At 42.9% G+C, this 21,045-nt stretch overlaps 1 protein-coding gene across 1 annotated transcript; it reads left to right on the forward strand.

The window, feature by feature from the left end:
• Positions 1–5,556: 5,556 nt before the first annotated feature.
• zdhhc4 (zDHHC palmitoyltransferase 4) lies at positions 5,557–10,339 on the forward strand. The gene is made up of 7 exons (XM_080748027.1): positions 5,557–5,725; positions 5,997–6,129; positions 6,867–6,940; positions 7,131–7,309; positions 7,584–7,709; positions 8,820–9,064; positions 9,763–10,339. The coding sequence occupies exons 2-7, from the start codon at positions 6,007–6,009 to the stop codon at positions 10,072–10,074; spliced, it is 1,059 nt and encodes a 352-aa protein (XP_080604153.1). The 5' UTR covers positions 5,557–5,725; positions 5,997–6,006; the 3' UTR covers positions 10,075–10,339.
• Positions 10,340–21,045: the final 10,706 nt, after the last annotated feature.

The raw sequence follows: 21,045 nt of genomic DNA on the forward strand, positions 1-21,045 counted from the left end.
GTTGATGACTGGAGGGGAGAGGTAACACGGTTCAGAGTGACCACTGAACGATTGAGCGACATGTATCCCTTCTTGGGAGATCAAACCAATCCTTTATCTTTTGTTATTGGTTCCTTCTGAGCTTTAATATCATCTTTCTCAAAACATTAAGAAAGATAATAAGGGGAGTGTTAAGAAAGTGTCCTTAAAAAACCTAGTAACACACATATAACCAAAATACATTTCTGCTGGATGTATATTATAACATGCACCGGCAAAAATGTCCTTGAGAAAGACCTCAACCAAGATGTGTCATAATCATCTACAGTACATGCTTAGGGTAGTCCACCCCAATGATTTGAAAGCGATGGAGAAAGAGTTTCATCAAAGACAAATACTGTATCTGACATTTGGGTCAAACAACACGCCATAACCTAAAATACCCTTTCCCTTCCCTCCCTTAACGATCGAGAGAGAGAATATGGCCTGTGGAGAAGTAAGACAGATGAAGGAAAGCATTAGCGTGTACGCACACACACACACACACACACACACACACACACACACACACACACACACACACACACACACACTCACGCACGCACGCACGCACGCACGCACGCACGCACACACACACACACACACACACACACACACACACACACACACACACACACACACACACACACACACACAATGTCGCATACAGTACCTGTTTCTGCCATTGGCATCAAACTACTCTGTCAGAAAGAAACAGAGATCAATAAATCCTCGAGTCTATCTATCCAAATGAAATGGAAACGATTGGCCCGGTGTCACTTGGTCCTTCTGTCATCTCTCCTGCCTCAATCCCTGCTGCCTGCTGTGCTGTGTGGCTCTGCTGCATCCCTCTAGCTCTGAACTATGACACTCTCTCAGCCAGGTCTCTAGATGACTTCGTTTCCTGCTCCGCAGCAGCCAATCAAATGACAGACTTTTTGACCTTGATGAACTTGAAGGCACACCTCTTGTACTCACTGCACACACTCAGCTCTCTACTGTCGAGTGATTGGTGATTAGGGCCTATAGTAATAGGAAATACTATCAAGTTTACATTAAAGACGAGACGACTGCATAAACAAATAAAGGGTCAAATAAGATAATTACAGGTTATTGTGGTTTTGGGTGTGCCATCGTTTAAGGGCAAATTTGGACTTTTGGACTATAAAAGAATCAACCCACATACAGGGTCCAAACATCTTCCTGTCAAGACAAGCCTTACCCTGCTAGAAAACAGAACATCACTGAATTTAAATCGGGCTCTTTTTAGTCTACCCTTAACAGTACAACTCAGCTCGAGTGGCACTGTGGCAATGGTGTAGCACTGAGCCTCCAGAGCTGTGGGTCCCATGGTCAGACACAAAGCTGTGACACAGAGGACTTACAGACTTACAGACTTCTCTAGCTGGAAACGACAGTCTTCTCTGTCGAATAGACTGTCTGCCCTTTTTGTTCTGCAGGAACTTCTTCATCTTGAATCACACTGCGTGGGATAGCAGGTGGTTATAGGATCCAATCTATCTTCTTAATTCTCAAAATGAGAAATGCCAACAACAAAAAGTGAAAAAAGGGGGAAAAGAGCTCCCCAGTTGACTTCCCCTCTCCCCCCTGCAACAACATCGGTCAAACCACACAGGAGAAGAACCACAAAAGTGCTGCCCCGTCTTCATCCTTCCGCCATGGACAGAGCATCGTCACCTCCCTCCACAGCACAGGTGACTATGCAGGAACAAGGTGTAGTGTCTGTGTCTGAGTGTGCAGAGCGAGTGAGCGAGTGAGTAAGTGAGTGTCCTGCATCTCATTCCTGATTCATCCTCAGGGCCAGCCCGCTCACCACAGTGTTAACCTGAAAACTGGGACACGTGCATGCGCCCGCGCTGCTCCAATCCTTAATAACTCTCCCTCCAAAAAGAGCTAAAGTGAGGCCTCATTTTTCTATAAATACCTCCACTGTGTCTCTTCTCCTCTGTCTTCTCCCTGCTCTTCTCCCTCTCTCTCAGCTAGGTGGCTCTCCAAGGGACCCGTTCTGGCCCAGAATCACTCACGCTCACCGTCCAGGCATGATGAGCACTAATTGGAACGTATGCCTAACTGGACGTGTGTGTGTGTGTGTGTATAAATATTCACACGTGAGTATACTATGTGTGCATGTCTACATGTGTGTGTATCCATATGTGTGTGCTGTGCAGAGCGTTTAGTCCATTGAGAAGTAAGAGCAGGGGGGGCAATTTAGGACTTTAGGATTAGTGGGATTATGGGTTGGATCTTCGGATCTCCTGAGGGGCGTAAACAGGGGCACATGGTCCCCTGCCTCAAACATACACATGAGCAAGTGGACTTTTTAATTTGCAGTATTGTTTTGGTAAATTGCTGTTATTGAACCCTCCTTATATGTGTATTAGGCGTTGGTACAGTGGTATGGATGGTTTAAGTTCCCCTTCATGCATTTATCCTGCAAAAGCATTGCAGGACACCTTCCATGTGTCCCACCTTAAGCCTGTTACCTCCAGCCCTCTGTCATTTCCAGTCCAGGATGATAGATGACCACCATGCCGACACCGTTTGGCGACTACTGGATGTGTGCTGCCGGGGACAGTTTTTGCAATATCTGGTCGACAGGGAGGGCTATGGCCCCCGAGGAACATTCATAGGTTCCCCATGCCCAGATTTTGGACCCATGAATCATCCAGAACAGAGGTCTTCAACAGGGGGTCCGGGACCCCTAGGGGGTCCTCAGAGTTAATACAGGGGGTCCTCCAAATCTTTTCTTCTTTTTTATATTAACCACTTGAACCCTAGTGTTCATATTCTGAGAACTTTAGCCATAAATAGCCAAACTACAAGCTCACAACGCCTCGAATCGGCTATTTTCAGCAATGAGGTTTGGTGTAGAGGGGAAAAAGAGCAGACTAAGTACAGAGTGAAAGGTCAAGTTTATTAATTATTGATGGTTCAAGTGGTTAAATATCTGAAAATTGTCATGAATCCAAAATGCACTGATGATTTTGCCGTCAAACAAAGAAACTATGGTATCTCTGAAAAGGTTGTGGGGGTCCCTGCTTCATCGCTCTCTCAACTAAGGGGTCCTTGGCCTGAAAAAGTTGAAGACCCCTGATCCAGAAGTTCCACAGCAAACAGCCGACTGGCTGAAGGGGAGGGTACTATCGCACTCCCTGCATTCCCCCACTGTGATGTCACCATGGTGTGTCATCGCGGGGAGTGAGACCCATTTGACTCAAGGCTTTCTGTCGTACAGTTACGTTTCCAGTACTGTAGTTACTTGTAGTTGCCGCCCACACCCTAGTAAGTAAAAAGAAAAAGAGCCATGTGTTGAACCCCATGTATGAAGGCCTACATAGAGGTTTAAGCCTGAATGTACTGTATATTGTACTTAATCATAAGACTCTATTGTTCACTGGAAATTACTGATTTTCATGTATGATAAGGTGCAGTATCCTGTACATTAGGCTTTTGGGTTTTTAACCGCGCCAGAGCATTTTCCCAAGTGTCTGCCTTACATTATGTTATCTCTCTCTTGAGTTCAAACTGTTGGACAGTCAAGAAACAAAATTGAAAACAATGATGTAAAGTGAACTGTCTGCCCTCATTCCAAAGGCTACTAGCAATAACTGAGGAAGAACATACGTGGCACACTGTAGCTACTGGACAGGTCTGTCCAGGTCTATTAGTGAACCGTCATTATTGGAACGACCTGTACTGCACCAACTGAATAATTCAACACAAGTGGTTGGATTTCCAAACACACACACACACACACACACACACACACACACACACACACACACACACACACACACACACATGGACAGTCAAACGTCCATCTTACACCTCAGTCAAGATGGACACTTGAATCATCATGTGACCGAGTAAAAAAAGAGCAGGGGAAAATAGTACAGAATAGTATAGTATAGTATATTTTGATTAAATCTGCTGTACTTTGAATTTTCTGGGGAATCTTGCATTGGCTTATAGCCTAGTAAGCCTACATTACAAAACATAATTACAACAACCACAGAACCTACACAATTGAATAATATTCAAACCTACTGGTATATGCTGTAACAATAGGTGTTGCTTTTTGAGAGCATGTCGCATGCAGTTAAGGTACCCCCCTACCTACTTACCTCAATTTAAAGAAAACACTGGGGAACCAAGTGCAAATTCACAGGCAACACATACAAAAATACATGCGAAATGTACTGAAAACGTGCATCCCTTACTTGTTTAAACAGCATCCACATACATGCAGCCTATAAGAGTGTCTGAGTAGCCTACTCCTGTTCTCTCTAGCACTGGACATTGTAACTTGAGTGTGGAGCAACTGGATCCAACAGGTGTGCTGTGATGCCCTGATGCACTGCATTGCAGTGGAGCAATGGAGGGCAGAGAGATGATTCAACCAAAGGATGATTTATGATGGTTTATGTTGATGGCACATTGATAATAAAGAAAGGGTAATAATAATAATCAGTGATAGGTGAATAGATAAATAACTAGGCTAAGTATCAATAGGCCTACAATCACATAAGAAGACTGTTTCATAGTTAAAGGTGATCAAAAAGGAATAGGCTGAAGCTAAAAGCTTTACTTACATAACGTTATGTTTGACAAAACGATAACCAAGCCAAACATACAAAATAAATGTAAATACACAAAACAATATACAAAACAATCCCACCCCCACCAATAAGCATTATACAGTATATAGCCTATAGATCTACACAGATCCATATGCAATTATAGATTACATAACCATTATTACGCATTAAAAATATTATTGCTGTTTTAATTAATACCATTATCATAATAATCATATTATATTAACATCAGTATCCTCATCACCACAGCCATTTCCAACAATATTACAAATCTCTGCCAGTGTCACCACCACCACCACCACCATCTACCCTCATAGTAGACAGAAGAAAACATAGGCCCTGCATATTCTTTCTTTATTCAAGCCTTGAAATATACTGTATGGGATTTGAATTTGTTAAACACAATGGTGGGAAAAGTATTCACACGTTTTACTTAAGTACAAATATGAATACTGCAATATAGAAATAATCTTTTACAAGTAAAAGTGCAGAATTCTAAATGTATTTGAATAAAAGTGCATTAGGTCCGACATCTCATTGTGCTGGGTTCGTTTTGAATTGATAATGAAACCAAGTAGAAGAAATTGGAGGGTGATGTGCTTGGAACAGAAAGTTTGATAGCTAAGTTAATTCTCCTTTTAGATTAATTATGGAAACACATTTGATATTGAGGGCCATCGAGCTAATTAAGAATAATATTTATCAGCTGTACAGTTTCTTTCTGAACTGTTTACAACACCTCCCTTCTGCTGGCTTTAAGTGACGTGACGTCACTACGTGGCTTGGATCACGTCGATTGCCAAAAAGAACAGATCTACAACATGAAATCCAACCTATCACCACGCGTTGCTGGCTTGCAGATCTGTTCTTTTCGGCAAGCTACTAGCTTTAGCCAAATGATACGGAAGTAGTTGAAACATGGGTGGAAAGTGAGGCGTTTGCTCTTTTATAACTGGGTTTAGTTTAGTAGTTAGTTTTCCTACCTACTGTGTACACAGACAGTGCTGTTACTTCTTTACTGCAGATCAAGACCATGTTGATAAAAAATAACATGCTATATTCTTCGCTATGATTAACGTGGAACACGGGTAAGGGACACATTGAAGTCGTATTTATTAAAGTTTGCATAGGAAAAGGTACACTGCCAAAGAGAAGGTAGTTTTCTCAAGTAAGTGTGCAATAATGACAGCAGTAATGACATGTTACACAGACAAGAAGCTTTGTAAATAGTTGAAGTAGCCTGTTGCTAACACGTTCCATAAAGGCTGGCTGTGGGAAAACATTTGATGCTAACGTTTAGGTTTATACTATCACTGTTGTTGTAGCCTACTGGCCGTAACGTTACTATTAACGTGGCAGGTGGTGAACCATGGACTTCCTCACTCTCTTTGCTATCTATGTTGCTGTGGTGTTGACGTGTATCGCCCTGGTCTGTAAATACTCAGGACAACAACAGACCCCGTTTAATGTCCTCCTCAACTACACGTCCACGGTAAGAGAATGAGCCGTGAACAGCTGCAGTTCAAATACACAACCACAGAGTGGCACTGCAGCCCTGTAGTAAAGTACATGAAATGCAGAAAGGGTTATACATGAAGTATCCATTTTGTACAGTACATACAGTACTTACATAACATAGATACATACATACATACAAAGGAAGACACATTTGTTTAGAAAACAATTACACTTGGAGAGAAATGCATTGATTGATCATCTACTGCAGGGGTCTTCAACGTTTTCAGTCCAAGGACCCCTTAGTTGAGAGAGAGATGAAGCAGGGACCCCCACAACCCGTTATAGATTCCATATCGTTTCATCTTTTGACAGCACATTCATCAGTGTATTTTGGAATCATGTCAATTTGTGTTTTCAGATATTTAACCACTTGAACTGTCAATACTTAAAACACTTGACCTTTCACTCTGTATTTAGTCTGCTCTTTTTCCCCTCTACACCAAAGCTCTTTGCCGAAAATAGCCGTGAGCTGCGAGGTGTTGTGAGCTTGTAGATCTGCTATTTTTGGTAAAGTTCTCCGAATATGGACGTTAGGGTTCAAGTGGAGAAAAAAAAAAGTTTCTATCACACAAAGATTTGGAGGACCCCTTGTAGCAACTCTGAGGACACCCTAGGGGTCCCGGACCCCGTGTTGAAGACCCCTGATCTACTGTAATACTGATACGCGATTTGGACATAACCTCTTCAAATTTCCCCTTGTTTTGCTCCCAGTTACTTGCGCTAATTACACCGAAATGGCTTCAGAGGGTCTCGCAAAGGATCTTGCACAGATTGTTTCATCAAAGGTGGGTAGTTGTACTACTGGTATGTTTATACTACTCAGTCACAGTACAGCTTTTTTCTTTGCCAATAAAGCTGATTCTAATCTAAAGCACCTTGTTCTATTATGAACATAAACACCTGTATTCTTCCATCATAGTCTGACACAGGTTTATATATATATTTTCTTCTGAGATCTTTGTCTTTTGTTCACAGAAACAACATGTTCATCTACCTGCATCTCCTGCTGGAGGGAGCTGTGTATGCAGAGTTCACCTACGAGGTGTTTGGCTACTGCAGGCAGATGGACACCTCTCTGACCAGCCTGACTGTGCCTTATGTCCTGCTGGCCATCAAGAACTACCTGTTCTACCGCTGCATCACAAAAGATCCAGGTTTGTGATTACCTTTCTCACAGTGGTTCATATTAAGGCTAGGCGATATTAGGAAAACCTTCGATATTCGATATCGTGTTTTTCGAAAGACTTTAGACCTGATGAAGACGCCGAAGGGCGTCGAAACGTTGTCAATTTTAATGTAATAATAAAGAATCAACTTTGGGAGCGAGCCACCAGTGTGCGGACTTCATCTTCTTTTTTAAGTTGTATCTGGTGCCACTGACCCAAAGGGGTTTTTGTCTTTTTAACAGCTCTTCTTGTCCTTTCACAGGCACAATAACAAAGAAGAGAGTGGGCGCCCTGCTGCAGTTATATCCTTATGACAAGAGGATGTTCCATCCTGGGGTATCCTGTCCCACCTGCCAGCTGGTCAAACCAGCTCGCTCCAAACACTGCAGTGAGTGCTGGAAATACTACAGTATATGGTTTTAATGGCTCTCGTTGGAAGCAACATCCGCTGGCATGACAGTTTGACGTAAAACCAAAGTCCACACAGCATCTCACATGGTGTTCTCTATTAGCGCTTAACAAAGAGCACATGGTTAACAAGGTTAGATGTCTCTCTTGATCCCCTCGCTGAGAAGGTGGGGAATGGATGGGAATAGACACTGTTCAGCATTACATCAGGCTAGATGTATGTAGGAGGAGGCGTGACACGCTTCTGATTTGCATTGAAGTTGGACATGTCCAGTCCATATATGGGCATAATTGTCCAGGCAACACTCATAGACAACTTGAACTTAATGGATTGATTGAATTGTCTTTATTCGTCAGTCATGTAAACAGCACATGCCACATGGTGGTACAGCAAGACATTAAAGGTGATACACCATGAAATTTCACTTTTCCTATTTTAAAACCTTTTTTGGGGTCCCACTAGCACCTTCTATCCTCACAAAGTCCCATTTCTGACCGTTGTGTCTTTCTCTGGTTTTGAGAAGGCGAAGATTAAAAGTATCCCACGGGTTCTCAAAACAGGCTGTCCAGATTTGCTGCCGATTGTGACGTCATTTGCCGATTGTGACGTCATCACAAAAAAAATAAAAATACAATTTTTTCAAAAAAAAAAATCTTTTTTCAAAAACAATTTTTTTTTTCAAAAAGATTTTTTGGGGGGGGGGGTGGCGCAGTTCAGGCCAAAGGTGGTACTGCAGCTGAAATGCTTTGAGAGCCATTCAAAAATGAGAGAGGCTCTCTCTATTCAGGAGTGGTAATTTAGCCTCAAACCTTTTGAAAAACGTTTTTGGGACATAAACAATATGACATAAATACTTTTTAAATGCATGGTGTATCACCTTTAAAGCTAAAACGATTACACAAAAAATTACTGGGGACTTGTTTTGATTGTGGTCCCATGTATTCAATTCATCAACTTATAGAGTTCATAGAGCCAGTAACAGTATCCTGTTAATGGCATTCTTTTTCAGACTTTGTGTTTTGAAGGTAGCAAAGGTAAACAAAAAGTGTTTTATTTTTTATTTTTTAAGCGCCTCTCTGTATATTTCAGGAGTGTGTAACAGATGTGTGGAACGCTTTGATCACCACTGTGTTTGGGTCAACAACTGCATCGGGGCCCAGAACACCGGCTACTTCCTGCTCTACCTGTGCAGCGTGTGCGTCATGGCCGGAGACATGGCTCTGCTCATAGCCGACATGCTGCTGCACGCTGTGCTGAGGTCAGGACTCCTGAGAGCCAGCTACATAGACCAGCACGGCCAACCACAGCCTGCAGGACCGCTGTTTGTTATACAGGTAAGAATGAGTATTGTTCATATACAGCACAAACACACACTAAGCAGGAAGTTTGCATAAGGGAATTTAGAGGTTTGTTTCTCATTGCACATACTGTACCAAAAGGGTTACTCAGTGGGCTAAATTGCTATGGGTATTTGTACATAATTATAAATTATGTTTGGACAGCATACACTACTTGGCAATGTATTTATGGTCGGCTACTTGTCCACAGTTGTCCATTACCTTTTTGAATAAAAATGAAAGTAATTTATGTCATCATCTCGGGAACAACGTGGATCTCAGACTTAAAGTGGCCAGCCTATAACAACAAGCTGTCTCTCCCTTCATTATAATAGCCTATTGTCAGTCATCTGACAGATTTATGAAGCACGACTCCCTATTTCTTCAAGGTTTCAGGCTGACCCAACACCCATTGACTTCCATCATAAAAAGAAAGTTAGGCCTGGCCCGCGGTCCAGCGACAGACAAAGCCCAAAGAATATCCCCAAAAAATAAAGAAAGTAAGTTAGATATTTGGTACTGCTGCGAGTGTGCATACAAAGTTTGGCACTGATCCGCCTAGTTGTTTGTGAGATTAGCTCTGTACAAACACACGGACACACAGGCAGACCGACACACACCCTCAGACAGCTATCGTCCTGCAGAGCCACGCCGCGAAAACAACCTCTTGCTTTACCACCTCTTCCCCCTGACAGCATCTGTTCCTGACCTTCCCTCGGATCGTGTTCATGCTGGGCTTCCTGGTCTTCATCTTCGTCCTACTGGCAGGCTATGCTCTGTTCCACGCCTACCTGGCCCTGGTCAACCACACCTCCAATGAGTGGTACAAGAGCCGAGGTTACGTCTGCCAGCACTGTCACCCCGCCTCCACAGCAGACCACCTCCACCACCACGGCCCGGCTCCGGACCACCCCAAAAAACACTTCTACAGCCGCGGGTTACTCCGAAACCTGAGAGAGGTTTTCCTCCCTCCGCGACCCGGTGGCGTTCACAAGAAAGACAACTGAGCGATAGCGTTGTTGCAATGGGTCTCAACTCCGCTCACCCGGACCACTACTAGTGGTTTTCTATCGGTGTCACTTGATCCCTGATTTGACTGCTGGAATTCAAATCCAAGTTAAAATGCAAAGCCTTGAGTTTTCATTTAAATGGGGTCATCGGGTCCATTTGGCTCTTATTTTGCTGTGAGACTTGAGAGCCACTGCTGTATTGTACATAGTTTTTTAGATGGTGCTGTGCTTTATATCTTGTAAAGTATTGTTTCTTTGTATGGGGAAGCAGGGACTTTAATAAATTCAACTTTTCTAAGTAAGTAATAACTCCTCTTTTTTCACTGTGACTGATGTAGGGCAGATTGGGCTGAAACTTTGCCCATGTATGGACGTAAATAGTCACTGTTAGATATCCACAGGAAAGCCATGCATTAGACCATGTCTTGTTTGTAAATATAGGCTCCTCCCACTAATTTTGGAAGCCAATTACAGCTAAATAGTATAACATCAAATAGTTGTTAGTGTCACATGACTCCTGTGATCATGTGTACATTATTTGTTGAAAAGAAGTCCAGGAGAAATCATGTTTCTACAACAAATTGACTATATGGAAGCAACATCCTCTGGAATGATAGTTTGAAGCAAAACAAAAGTCCTCACAGTATCTCATCTTAATCTTAGTTTCATACTGCTTCACCCATTTTCAACCATATCTTCATATTATTGGTCCTCAGCAATGCTAAAAGCACATTTTCCATCTACTCAGTCTGCATCTCATTGGTGGGCTATGGACAGTTCAGAAACCTGCCTACCAAAAAAGGTTGGTAGGTCTCTGAGCTGTCTACCAAGACAAAAAAGGTGGCTAATAATGAGCAGATAGTGAGGACCAATTATAAGGAGGATAAGTTGAAAAGGGGTGAAGTGGTCCTTTAACAAAGAGCAGAAGGTTAAGGTGTCTGGATGGGTATACGGTGAGATGAGACATTCTTTATTATTCCGTGAATGGAAATTGAGGCGTTTTGATAATTTGATAAAATAATGAATAATCTATAATCTACAAGAGAAACAAAGCACATCAGAAGCAAATGGACATGACACAAGAACAGGGCATTCACAGAACCATTGTGCATTATGCAGTATGATGTCAGTGTCAGGGCATAAAATAAAAGTCTGTACCGCTCCGTTTTCATCAGCAGGAGAGTGAGCCTCTGGCTGAAGGTGCTCAACCCTCCTCTGACGGGACGGAGGGCTTAACCAGTATGGAGTTGAGTTTGTCCCTCATCCTCCTCTCTGTGACTGACTAGCCCTTCCATTCGGAGGCCAACAACAGAGCTGGCCTTCTTTGTGATCTTATTGAGCTTTTTCAGCTCCCAGGCTTTGATGCCACCTCCCCAGCATACCACTGCATACAACTGAATGCTGGCTACCACAGACTGGTCAAACATTATCAACAGGCTGCTACACACATTAAAGGACTTGTGCCTCCTCAGGAGGTACAGTCTGCTCTGTCCCTTTTTGTAGACGGCCTCTGTGTCGTCTCTCCAGTCAAGATCTTCGTTCAGGTGGACGCCCAAGAATTGTAGGAGTCCACAATCTCTACCTCTTCCCCCTGGATGGATGGTAATGGGTACCAGGGTCCTCCTCTTGCTCTGTCTGGTGTCTATCACCAGCATTACATAACATGCTAGAAGAGAAGAAAAGCGTAGAAGAGGGGAACAGTCTGACCACCAGACAGAGGATTAGCCATCAGGACATGTATTACATGAAGAGGAGACATCTCATTTAGAGTGACAGAACACCATGAACCACAAAATGCAGGAAGCTTAGCAGAAACCTAATGGAACCTAATGAATAGTCGGTTATGTTTTTGTGTGTGTGTGTGTGTGTGTGTGTGTGTGTGTGTGTGTGTGTGTGTGTGCTGTGTGTGTGCGCTGGAAATCAGTTATTTCCAGTGAGCGACAAGTACGTATGAATAAGACATAAGTAATGTACATTTCTGTTTCCATCCAGCCTCTCTCTCTCCTCTCTCTCTCTACCCGTGTGGCAGAAGTGAATACTACCACTAAGCCGGGGGGGCAGCAGTGGCTCAGGGGTAGAGTGGTCGGTAGCGCAAGGTTCCCAGTTCGATCCAGGGCTCCCCCAGAGTTAGTGTTGAAGTGTCCTTGAGCAAGACTCAACCCCTAATTGCACCACAAAGGATCTGTGCATAGGTAGTATCTGCTGGAACCAAACTACTACAGTGTATAGTGTATATATGGCCAACCAGTGAATCACATTTTAGTGCAAAGTGCAATAACATGTCTGTACATCAGATGGCAGTCTTGAACTGCACTAACTGCAACTTTACATAGGAAATTCTGTTTAAGTTGCTGTTTGTTCTTACTTGCCTGATCTTTGAGAAACTGAATAGAAATGTGGAGAGAAAAGATCTCTGCATGCCACATTAATTGTAGAACAGCAATGTGCGACCTGGCGGTCGCTTATCTCCCGATTTAGGGAGTCTTACTGGTCTATCTGAAATGTTACTGTAGGGGTAACGAAGATTATATATCCTATGATGTGAGGAAGCAACTGATGACTTCTAATAGAAAATAAGGTTTAATGTGGTTAACAATTAGTACAAGTTCCTTATACTGTACAAACTTTGTAGAAAATACGATTTTGCAGCCAGCCAATACAGAGATAGAGAGTGAGATAGACAGAAAAAGATGGAGATGGAGTGAGGAAGGCAAACTGAGAGAGAGAATGTGACGTGACGGTGATAAGGCGGTGTGAGTATAGAGGTAAAAGGCAGACAAGGTGTGCATAAAAGCTGCATGCATGCTCGAGTGCTCATGCTATGTGTGTGTCGTGTCATTGAGTACATACTGTAGGTAGGTTTATCCTTAACTGCTCACCTGTAGCTCTCATATGCCTTAGCCAAGGCCATCTGTTGCACTGGTATCTTTCTCTGTCATTAACCTTGCTAAAGGGCAGTGCACCGTGACCTCAATGGCTCCTTTTAGTGAGTGGTGGTGGGGTGCGTGTGTGGGTGTGCGTGTGTGCACGTGTCTTTGCATATTATGCGAGTGGTGTTGATGTGTATATGATGTATGTGTAATGTGCATGCGTCTGTGGCTTTGTGTGTAGTATGTATGCACTATATGTACGTGCACATTGTTTACCAATTTACTTTGTTGTGTGTGTGTGTGTGTGTGTGTGTGTGTGTGTGTGTGTGTGTGTGTGTGTGTGTGTGTGTGTGTGTGTGTGTGTGTGTGTGTGTGTGTGTGTGTGTGTGTGTGTGTGTGTGTGTGTGTGTGTGTGTGTGTGTGTGTGTGTGTGTGTGTGTGTGTGTGTGACTCACTGGTTACCAAGCTGCAAACTGCTTTCCACCCCACTGCAGTTAAGTAACACCCAATCCCAAACAAAGTCAGGTGGTCAGTCCTATGGAGATATATGGCACCTCTCATTGATGGATTGTGAAGTGTGCGTACACACACACACACACACACACACACACACACACACACACACACTTTCTTCTTTAATAAGGCTTGTCTGTCTCAATACATCAGTCACAACAGATGGTGAGCAGACATGTCTGTTTGCTCTCTAACATGACCAAATCTTTCCAGTAACTGTACCTGCGGTAGACATGCACAACAGTCTCCCCGCGATACCACTGTTGCTTATCATTTTCCACAGCTCGTACACAGATTGCTCAATTTCCACAGAGGCCGGTCACGTTCTATAGGCTACAAGTCTTCTTGACTGAGATGATATTTATAGGAACAGGCAACACAAATAGAGAAACAAGATAATACAACTTTATTGATCTCTGTAGACAGCAGAGGTTGTGGAAAACATAACAAATGGAGAGAGAGGAAAAAAGATATCTCAAGCTAATTCAGGCATAGATACTGCAGATAGAGTCGTGATAAGCTTAAAAAAAAGACATTTAGAGGAGAATAAAGGCTGCTTTATACTCATAAGACAGCAGTTAGAGACCACAGTTCCCGTCAACACTTATCTGCTACTTTTGAAGGTCGATAAACACTTATGAGTATAAAACATCCTTGAGAATGTGAGGAGTGGAGTTGGGTACAATGCTTGTTTTCTTTGGGCTGTTTGGTCTGTCTTTCTGTCTCATCTTTCTGTCTCATTGTGAAAGACCAACCACTGTGACTAGGGATGGGTATCGTTCACCTTTTAATCGATACGATACCTTTTTTGATACCTGGGAATCGATACGATACCTTTTTCGATACCATTTTCGATACTTTTATTTATTATTATTATTATAATTATTATTTGCCTTTTTCTATGGGCTATTTTATAGACGTTGGATCATTATCATAATAATAAACATTATAGGCTATTCTCGGCTATTTTCACAGTAACGAGTGTAGCCTACTAAAGCAGTCATTAAACTTTCAGTAGCCCAACTGTTACAGATGCGACCGGCAAGGGGTGCATTCAAAAGTATCGAAACAAGGTATCGTTCGTTTTTACGTGAACCGATACTCCTATAGTATCGACGTAAGTGAATCGATTCCATTAAAGTATCGCAGACGATACCCAACCCTAACTGTGACACAACACAACACAATCCATAACTCTGCAAAAGCAACAAATATGGAGACATTTCCACATTTGGAAATCTGTGTGGCTTCAAAACTCCCCAACCACCAGAATTCACACAATCATAAATACAATGTTTACCACAGAGTTTCAAGTGATGTTGTGATGTGACTTTTTAGTTTATGTTATGTCGAAGAGGGAGGGAGAGAGAGGTAGATGTGATGACAGTTTTACTTAGTTATGAAAATACATTTTTAAATCAAGGACATTTCTGTTTATTTTTTGTATTGAAAGAAAGTGTACTTTTACACAATATTCTATTTTTGAGCGGTGGTCACAACGCTCCTATACGTGGCCGTGTGTGTGGGTCTGTCTGTCTGCGTGTCTGTCTGTCTGTCTGTCTGTCTGTAGCCTGCAGTAACCTTTTCTGACCACACATGTTAAGGGAGGGGCGCTGTTGTTCAGGCCAGGCCAGACCAGGCACACACACACACACACACACACACACACACACACACGCACACACACACACACACACACACACACAGGGGGGAAGGGGGGGGGGGGGAACCACCGCTCAGTTCACACGGGTGTGATTTTTTTAGAAGGATCTGTAAGGATCTGTACCGGTATGGTACTGTATATTATTTGAAAAATGGTCTTATCTTAATTGCAGAACAATGCTTCTGTGTTGAAGTGTCTCTGGAGTGGAGAAGGTCCTTGAGGCTTCATTTATCTCTCGCTGTGTGAGATCGATGGGAGCAGTATGTGTGAGTTGACTTGTGAGAGAGGAATGGGTCCAACCTATGTAGCCTACTAAATCGATAGGTCCATTATTCACATATATCACACAAGCACTGCTAATTTAAACACCGCCTGGCTTGCCATGTTCAATGATGTCACATATCAGGGGTCTTCAACGTTAGTCGAGACCCCTTAGTCGAGAGAACGATGAAGCAGGGACCCCCCACAACCCATAGATACCATATAGTTTAGTTTCATCGTTTGACAGCACAATCATCAGTGTATTTTGGATTAATTTAAATTTGTGTTTCCAGATATTTAATCACTTAAACCGTCAATACTTAATAAACTTGACCTTTCACTCTGTACTTACTACTTAAAGTGCTCTTTTCCCCCTCTACACCTTAACTCGCTGCGAGGCGTTGTGAGCTTGTAGATGTGCTATTTTTGGCAAAAGTTCTCCGAATATGGACACTCACGTGTTCATTTGTTTAATATAAAAAAGGAGAAAAAAAGCCTCTATCACACAAAGTTTTGGAGGGCCCCCTGTACTAACTCTGAGGAACCCCTAGGGGTCCCAGACCCCCTGTTGAAGACCCCCATCACAGATCATGGGCCGATGTACCGGTAATAATGTACTAATAATTAATACTAAATGTAATACTACATCAGAATCTTTAGTAATGGGTTTATGACACAGCCTAATTCAGCTGCAGAACAAACTGCGAAGTGTTACATCAGATTTTCACATGTCCTCACATTATAATAGGATTCAGGTTAGAAAACCACAAAGTGGGGGCGCCCGTTGGCCTACCGGTCCGGCGGTCCAGGCGCATACCACATAGGCTCAGTGTAGCCTGACAGCGTGTCGCTGGTTCGAATCCCGATCCCGGCTGCCTTTGCTGCGTGTCGCTCCCCATCTCTCTCCCCATTTCCTGTCAGTCTACTATCCTGTCAATAAAGGCATAAAAGACCAAAAACATTAAAAAAAGAAGAAGGAAAAAAAGAAAAATATAAAGTTAGGCAACTTAAAACAAACTTCAATGGTTTGTCAAAAGGTCACACAGTGTCTCCCCATCAGAGAGCGCTCAACCAGAAACACATACACTACACATTTACATACTGTGCATACAGTGCACACAAAGACAGACCTGCAGACATAAACACATGCCTTGGTTTGTTTACTTTTCCACTGAGTAATCAGCAGCGCTGCGTGGTTGGGTGTTTGTGACACAGACAGACTCCATATGATGAGAAAATGAAAGAGAAGTAGAGAGATAGGCAGGCAAGAGAAGGTAGGAGGAGGAGAATCGTGGGAGGAAAAAGGAGAAGAAAACAACGAAACAGCATGGAGTTTAGGTTCAGCATGTGCTATATGTGGGTTTTCCTAAGATTTAAACATGTTTACAATTTAAGCATTTAGCAGACACTCTTAATGCAGAGCAACCAATAAGCAAGAACAACACAAGGTAATACATCAAATGCATAGAAACCTATCATCAGTCTCAGTCTAACAGTACCAGTAAGACTCCCTAATCGGGAGATAAGCGACCGTTGGTCGCTTATCTCCATAAATAGGCCAAAAAGTAGTTTGTGCAAAATCGTCCTGATGGTGGCGCTAGATGGGACAGATGCATTGTGATTACATGACTGTAGAGATACTGTGTACTGGTGTGCATGATTTTAGGGCAAAATCTGTAGGAGCAGGGTGACTGTAGAGATACTGTGTAGTGGTTTGTGTGATTTTAGGGCAAATTCTGTAGGAGCAGTGTCCAAAAATGTGTTTTTTAAAAATCAGCCAGATGGTGGCGCTAGATGGGACAGATGCATTTTGATGACATGACTGTGTAGTTATGAACAATAGCTAATGTATACAATTGAAAGTGAAAGAGATGACCTTTTTAACATTCCAGCATTTACAAAAGCAGTTTCTGTTAGCTAAAGGGTGGGCATCTGTATTTATGGTTGCTAATATGTGGCTATTGTTCTGAGGTTTCAGCAATGATCACCTGACACTCCAGAGTTTCAGCGTGTATAGTTACACTTGTATTAGGCAGGCCTACTTTCAGCAATTTAACTCAAGACAATGAACTCAGTTAAGTTTGTTTTATTGAATGGAGACATGTACAAAAATGGCAGGTCTGTTTATTTAAGCATGGAGGCTCATCCTTCCTGGACTCCCTGGTGTGAAGGGGTGTGTGTGTGTGTGTGTGTGTGTGTGTGTGTGTGTGTGTGTGTGTGTGTGTGTGTGTGTGTGTGTGTGTGTGTGTGTGTGTGTGTGTGTGTGTGTGTGTGTGTGTGTGTGTGTGTGTGTGTGTGTGTGTGTGTGTGTGTGTGTGTGTGTGTGTGTGTGTGTGTGTGTGTGTGTGTGTGCGTGCGTGCGTGCGTGCGTGCGTGCGTGCGTGCGTGCGTGCGTGCGTGCGTGCGTGCGTGTGTGTGTGAGAGAGAGGACAGTGGCAACATTCCTTGCCACTTGGCAGGTCACACATTATGTTTGAGAGAGAGAGAGAGAGAGTGTGTGTGTGTGTGTGTGTGTGTGTGTGTGTGTGACACAGAGAGAGCAGCCCCGTTGGGGTGGTCATTTGGTCATTTTTGCACATTTGGTAATTTTTTACACCTGGGGGTCCCCCAGGGACCTGGGGGTCCCCGAAACTCCGGGGGTCCTTGGAGGTTGTAGTTTGGCAGGCAAGGAGTGTGTGTGCAAAATCTGGCATGGATCGGGGCAACGGTTGCAGAGATATGAGCAGGGCAAAAGTGTGACGTGTGACGTGTGACAGAGGGAGTGACGGAGGGAGTGACGGAGGGACAGCCGGTGGAGGTTTGGATAGTGTGCAAGTAACTGCGACCTACGGTCGCAATAATATATAAAAAAAAAAAGAAGAAAAGAAAATCAATAATTATGTTGAAACTACAGTATACACACTATAGTATGACAGGTCAACAATGACCTAGCATCTGTCTACACCAGTAAGACGCCTAAGGAAGATAACACCATCTGTCTTGGCCATATATGGATTCTGTGTGGTTCTCTTAACAGGGCATCATCTGGGATACAATCCCTTTCATGCCCATATATGGAGATCCCTAACAGAATCCCTTTTATGTCCATATATGGAGATCCCTGCTCTGAGTATCTGACATGACTGTGATGTCACCTGTTTATGCCCATATATGGAGATCCCTGCTCTGAGTATCTGACATCACTGTGACTTCACTTGTGATGTCACAGTGATGTGTCAGGGGATTGAGGGGTACCACAGTGTCAGGCATTACCCGCCCGGTCAGACACGGACAAGTTGTGACGGTTCTGATAGTAAACTGTGACCTACGGTCGCAAACTCTCTAAATTACATTTTTAGCCTTTGCATAAGCCTGCAAGGTCGTCGAGGCTAGGGTGAGTGCTACAGCAAGTGTTCCATTAGTATAAGCAGTAAGAGAGGCAGTCACTGCTTTGTCTAGGCAATCTCCCATCTCTTCCCTGCTTCTCCATAACACCTACACAACGTCTATAAGAAGCCATTGAAGGCATAAGGCCAGTCTGGTAAGGGCAGAGTGCTGCTCCATCCATAGGGTCTCATCAGTGTGGTAATGTCCTAAGTACCCTGTCTGTCTGTGAAAGCACATCCGAACAATGTCACGATCGACACGATGTGACTGCAGAGAGTCTATTTATGGCTGCTACTGTCTGCAACTGTGTGTTTGAATGGTTGTGAAGTACACGCATGGTTGTGAAGTACACGCAAAAAAAGATTTTTTTTTCAAAAAAAAAGATTTTTTTTTCAAAAAAAAAGATTTTTTTTTCAAAAAAAGATTTTTTTTTCAAAAAATAAATTTTTTCAAAAAGATTTTGGGGGGGTGGCGCAGTTCAGGCCAAAGGTGGTACTGCAGCTGAAATGCTCTGAGAGCCATTCAAAAATGAGAGAGGCTCTCTATTCAGGAGTGGTAATTTAGCCTCAAACCTTTTGAAAAACGTTTTTGGGACATAAACAATATGACATAAATACTTTTTAAATGCATGGTGTATCACCTTTAAATGGTTAAATGTCTGAACGTGAATCCAACAATAACAGAAAAAATCATGTGTATATCATTTTTTTTACAATAATATGTAGTGGGGTTCTCTGCTTCATCTCGTCAGACACCCCGCCTTACAGTATATCGTCACTGTTTTAAAAAAAAAAGATTTAAACATGTTTACAATTTAAGCATTTAGCAGACACTCTTAATGCAGAGCAACCAATAAGCAAGAACAACACAAGGTAATACATCAAATGCATAGAAACCTATCATCAGTCTCAGTCTAACAGTATAATATATAAAAAAAAAAAGAAGAAAAGAAAATCAATAATTATGTTGAAACTACAGTATACACACTATAGTATGACAGGTCAACAATGACCTAGCATCTGTCTACACCAGTAAGACGCCTAAGGAAGATAACACCATCTGTCTTGGCCATATATGGATTCTGTGTGGTTCTCTTAACAGGGCATCATCTGGGATACAATCCCTTTCATGCCCATATATGGAGATCCCTAACAGAATCCCTTTTATGTCCATATATGGAGATCCCTGCTCTGAGTATCTGACATGACTGTGATGTCACCTGTTTATGCCCATATATGGAGATCCCTGCTCTGAGTATCTGACATCACTGTGACTTCACTTGTGATGTCACAGTGATGTGTCAGGGGATTGAGGGGTACCACAGTGTCAGGCATTACCCGCCCGGTCAGACACGGACAAGTTGTGACGGTTCTGATAGTAAACTGTGACCTACGGTCGCAAACTCTCTAAATTACATTTTTAGCCTTTGCATAAGCCTGCAAGGTCGTCGAGGCTAGGGTGAGTGCTACAGCAAGTGTTCCATTAGTATAAGCAGTAAGAGAGGCAGTCACTGCTTTGTCTAGGCAATCTCCCATCTCTTCCCTGCTTCTCCATAACACCTACACAACGTCTATAAGAAGCCATTGAAGGCATAAGGCCAGTCTGGTAAGGGCAGAGTGCTGCTCCATCCATAGGGTCTCATCAGTGTGGTAATGTCCTAAGTACCCTGTCTGTCTGTGAAAGCACATCCGAACAATGTCACGATCGACACGATGTGACTGCAGAGAGTCTATTTATGGCTGCTACTGTCTGCATCTGTGTGTTTGAATGGTTGTGAAGTACACGCATGCGTGTGCGTGTACAATCCACGTGTACAATCCACGTGCATATGTGTGAGTCGGGTGTAAATGTACCTATACTGTCTCTGTCTGTACTGTATGCATGTGTGATTGATAATGTTGATTGGTTCCTAAAAGGTCTCTAAATGCTGTATTTCTAGGCATGCCACTGTTCAGGTGATTAGTAAGGTGCTCACAGTGACTCTGGCAGGGGGTTGATGGCTCTGCCAACATCTGACTGGGAAATCAAAACTGTGACAAAGAAAATCATCGTCTTTGTCCCCGTGTTTTTGCAACGGCAGTGAGACTTGCCATTCGTCAGCTATTTCAGTGATGGTACTGTAATAAGTTGCAAGGGAGATGTGAACAGGTTCCTCTCCTTTTTTTATTTGTAATTATATTAAAAGCGATTTAAAATCATCGCGAGGCGTTGTGTGCTTGTAGATCTGCTCATTTCAATACTTTATATGCAACACTTTTGTATGATGAAGTATGGCTTTAGTTTACGAAAAAAAAC

The sequence above is a fragment of the Nannobrachium achirus genome, assembly GCF_963921795.1.
Source record: "Nannobrachium achirus genome assembly, chromosome: 18".
Taxonomy (NCBI): Eukaryota; Metazoa; Chordata; class Actinopteri; order Myctophiformes; family Myctophidae; genus Nannobrachium; species Nannobrachium achirus.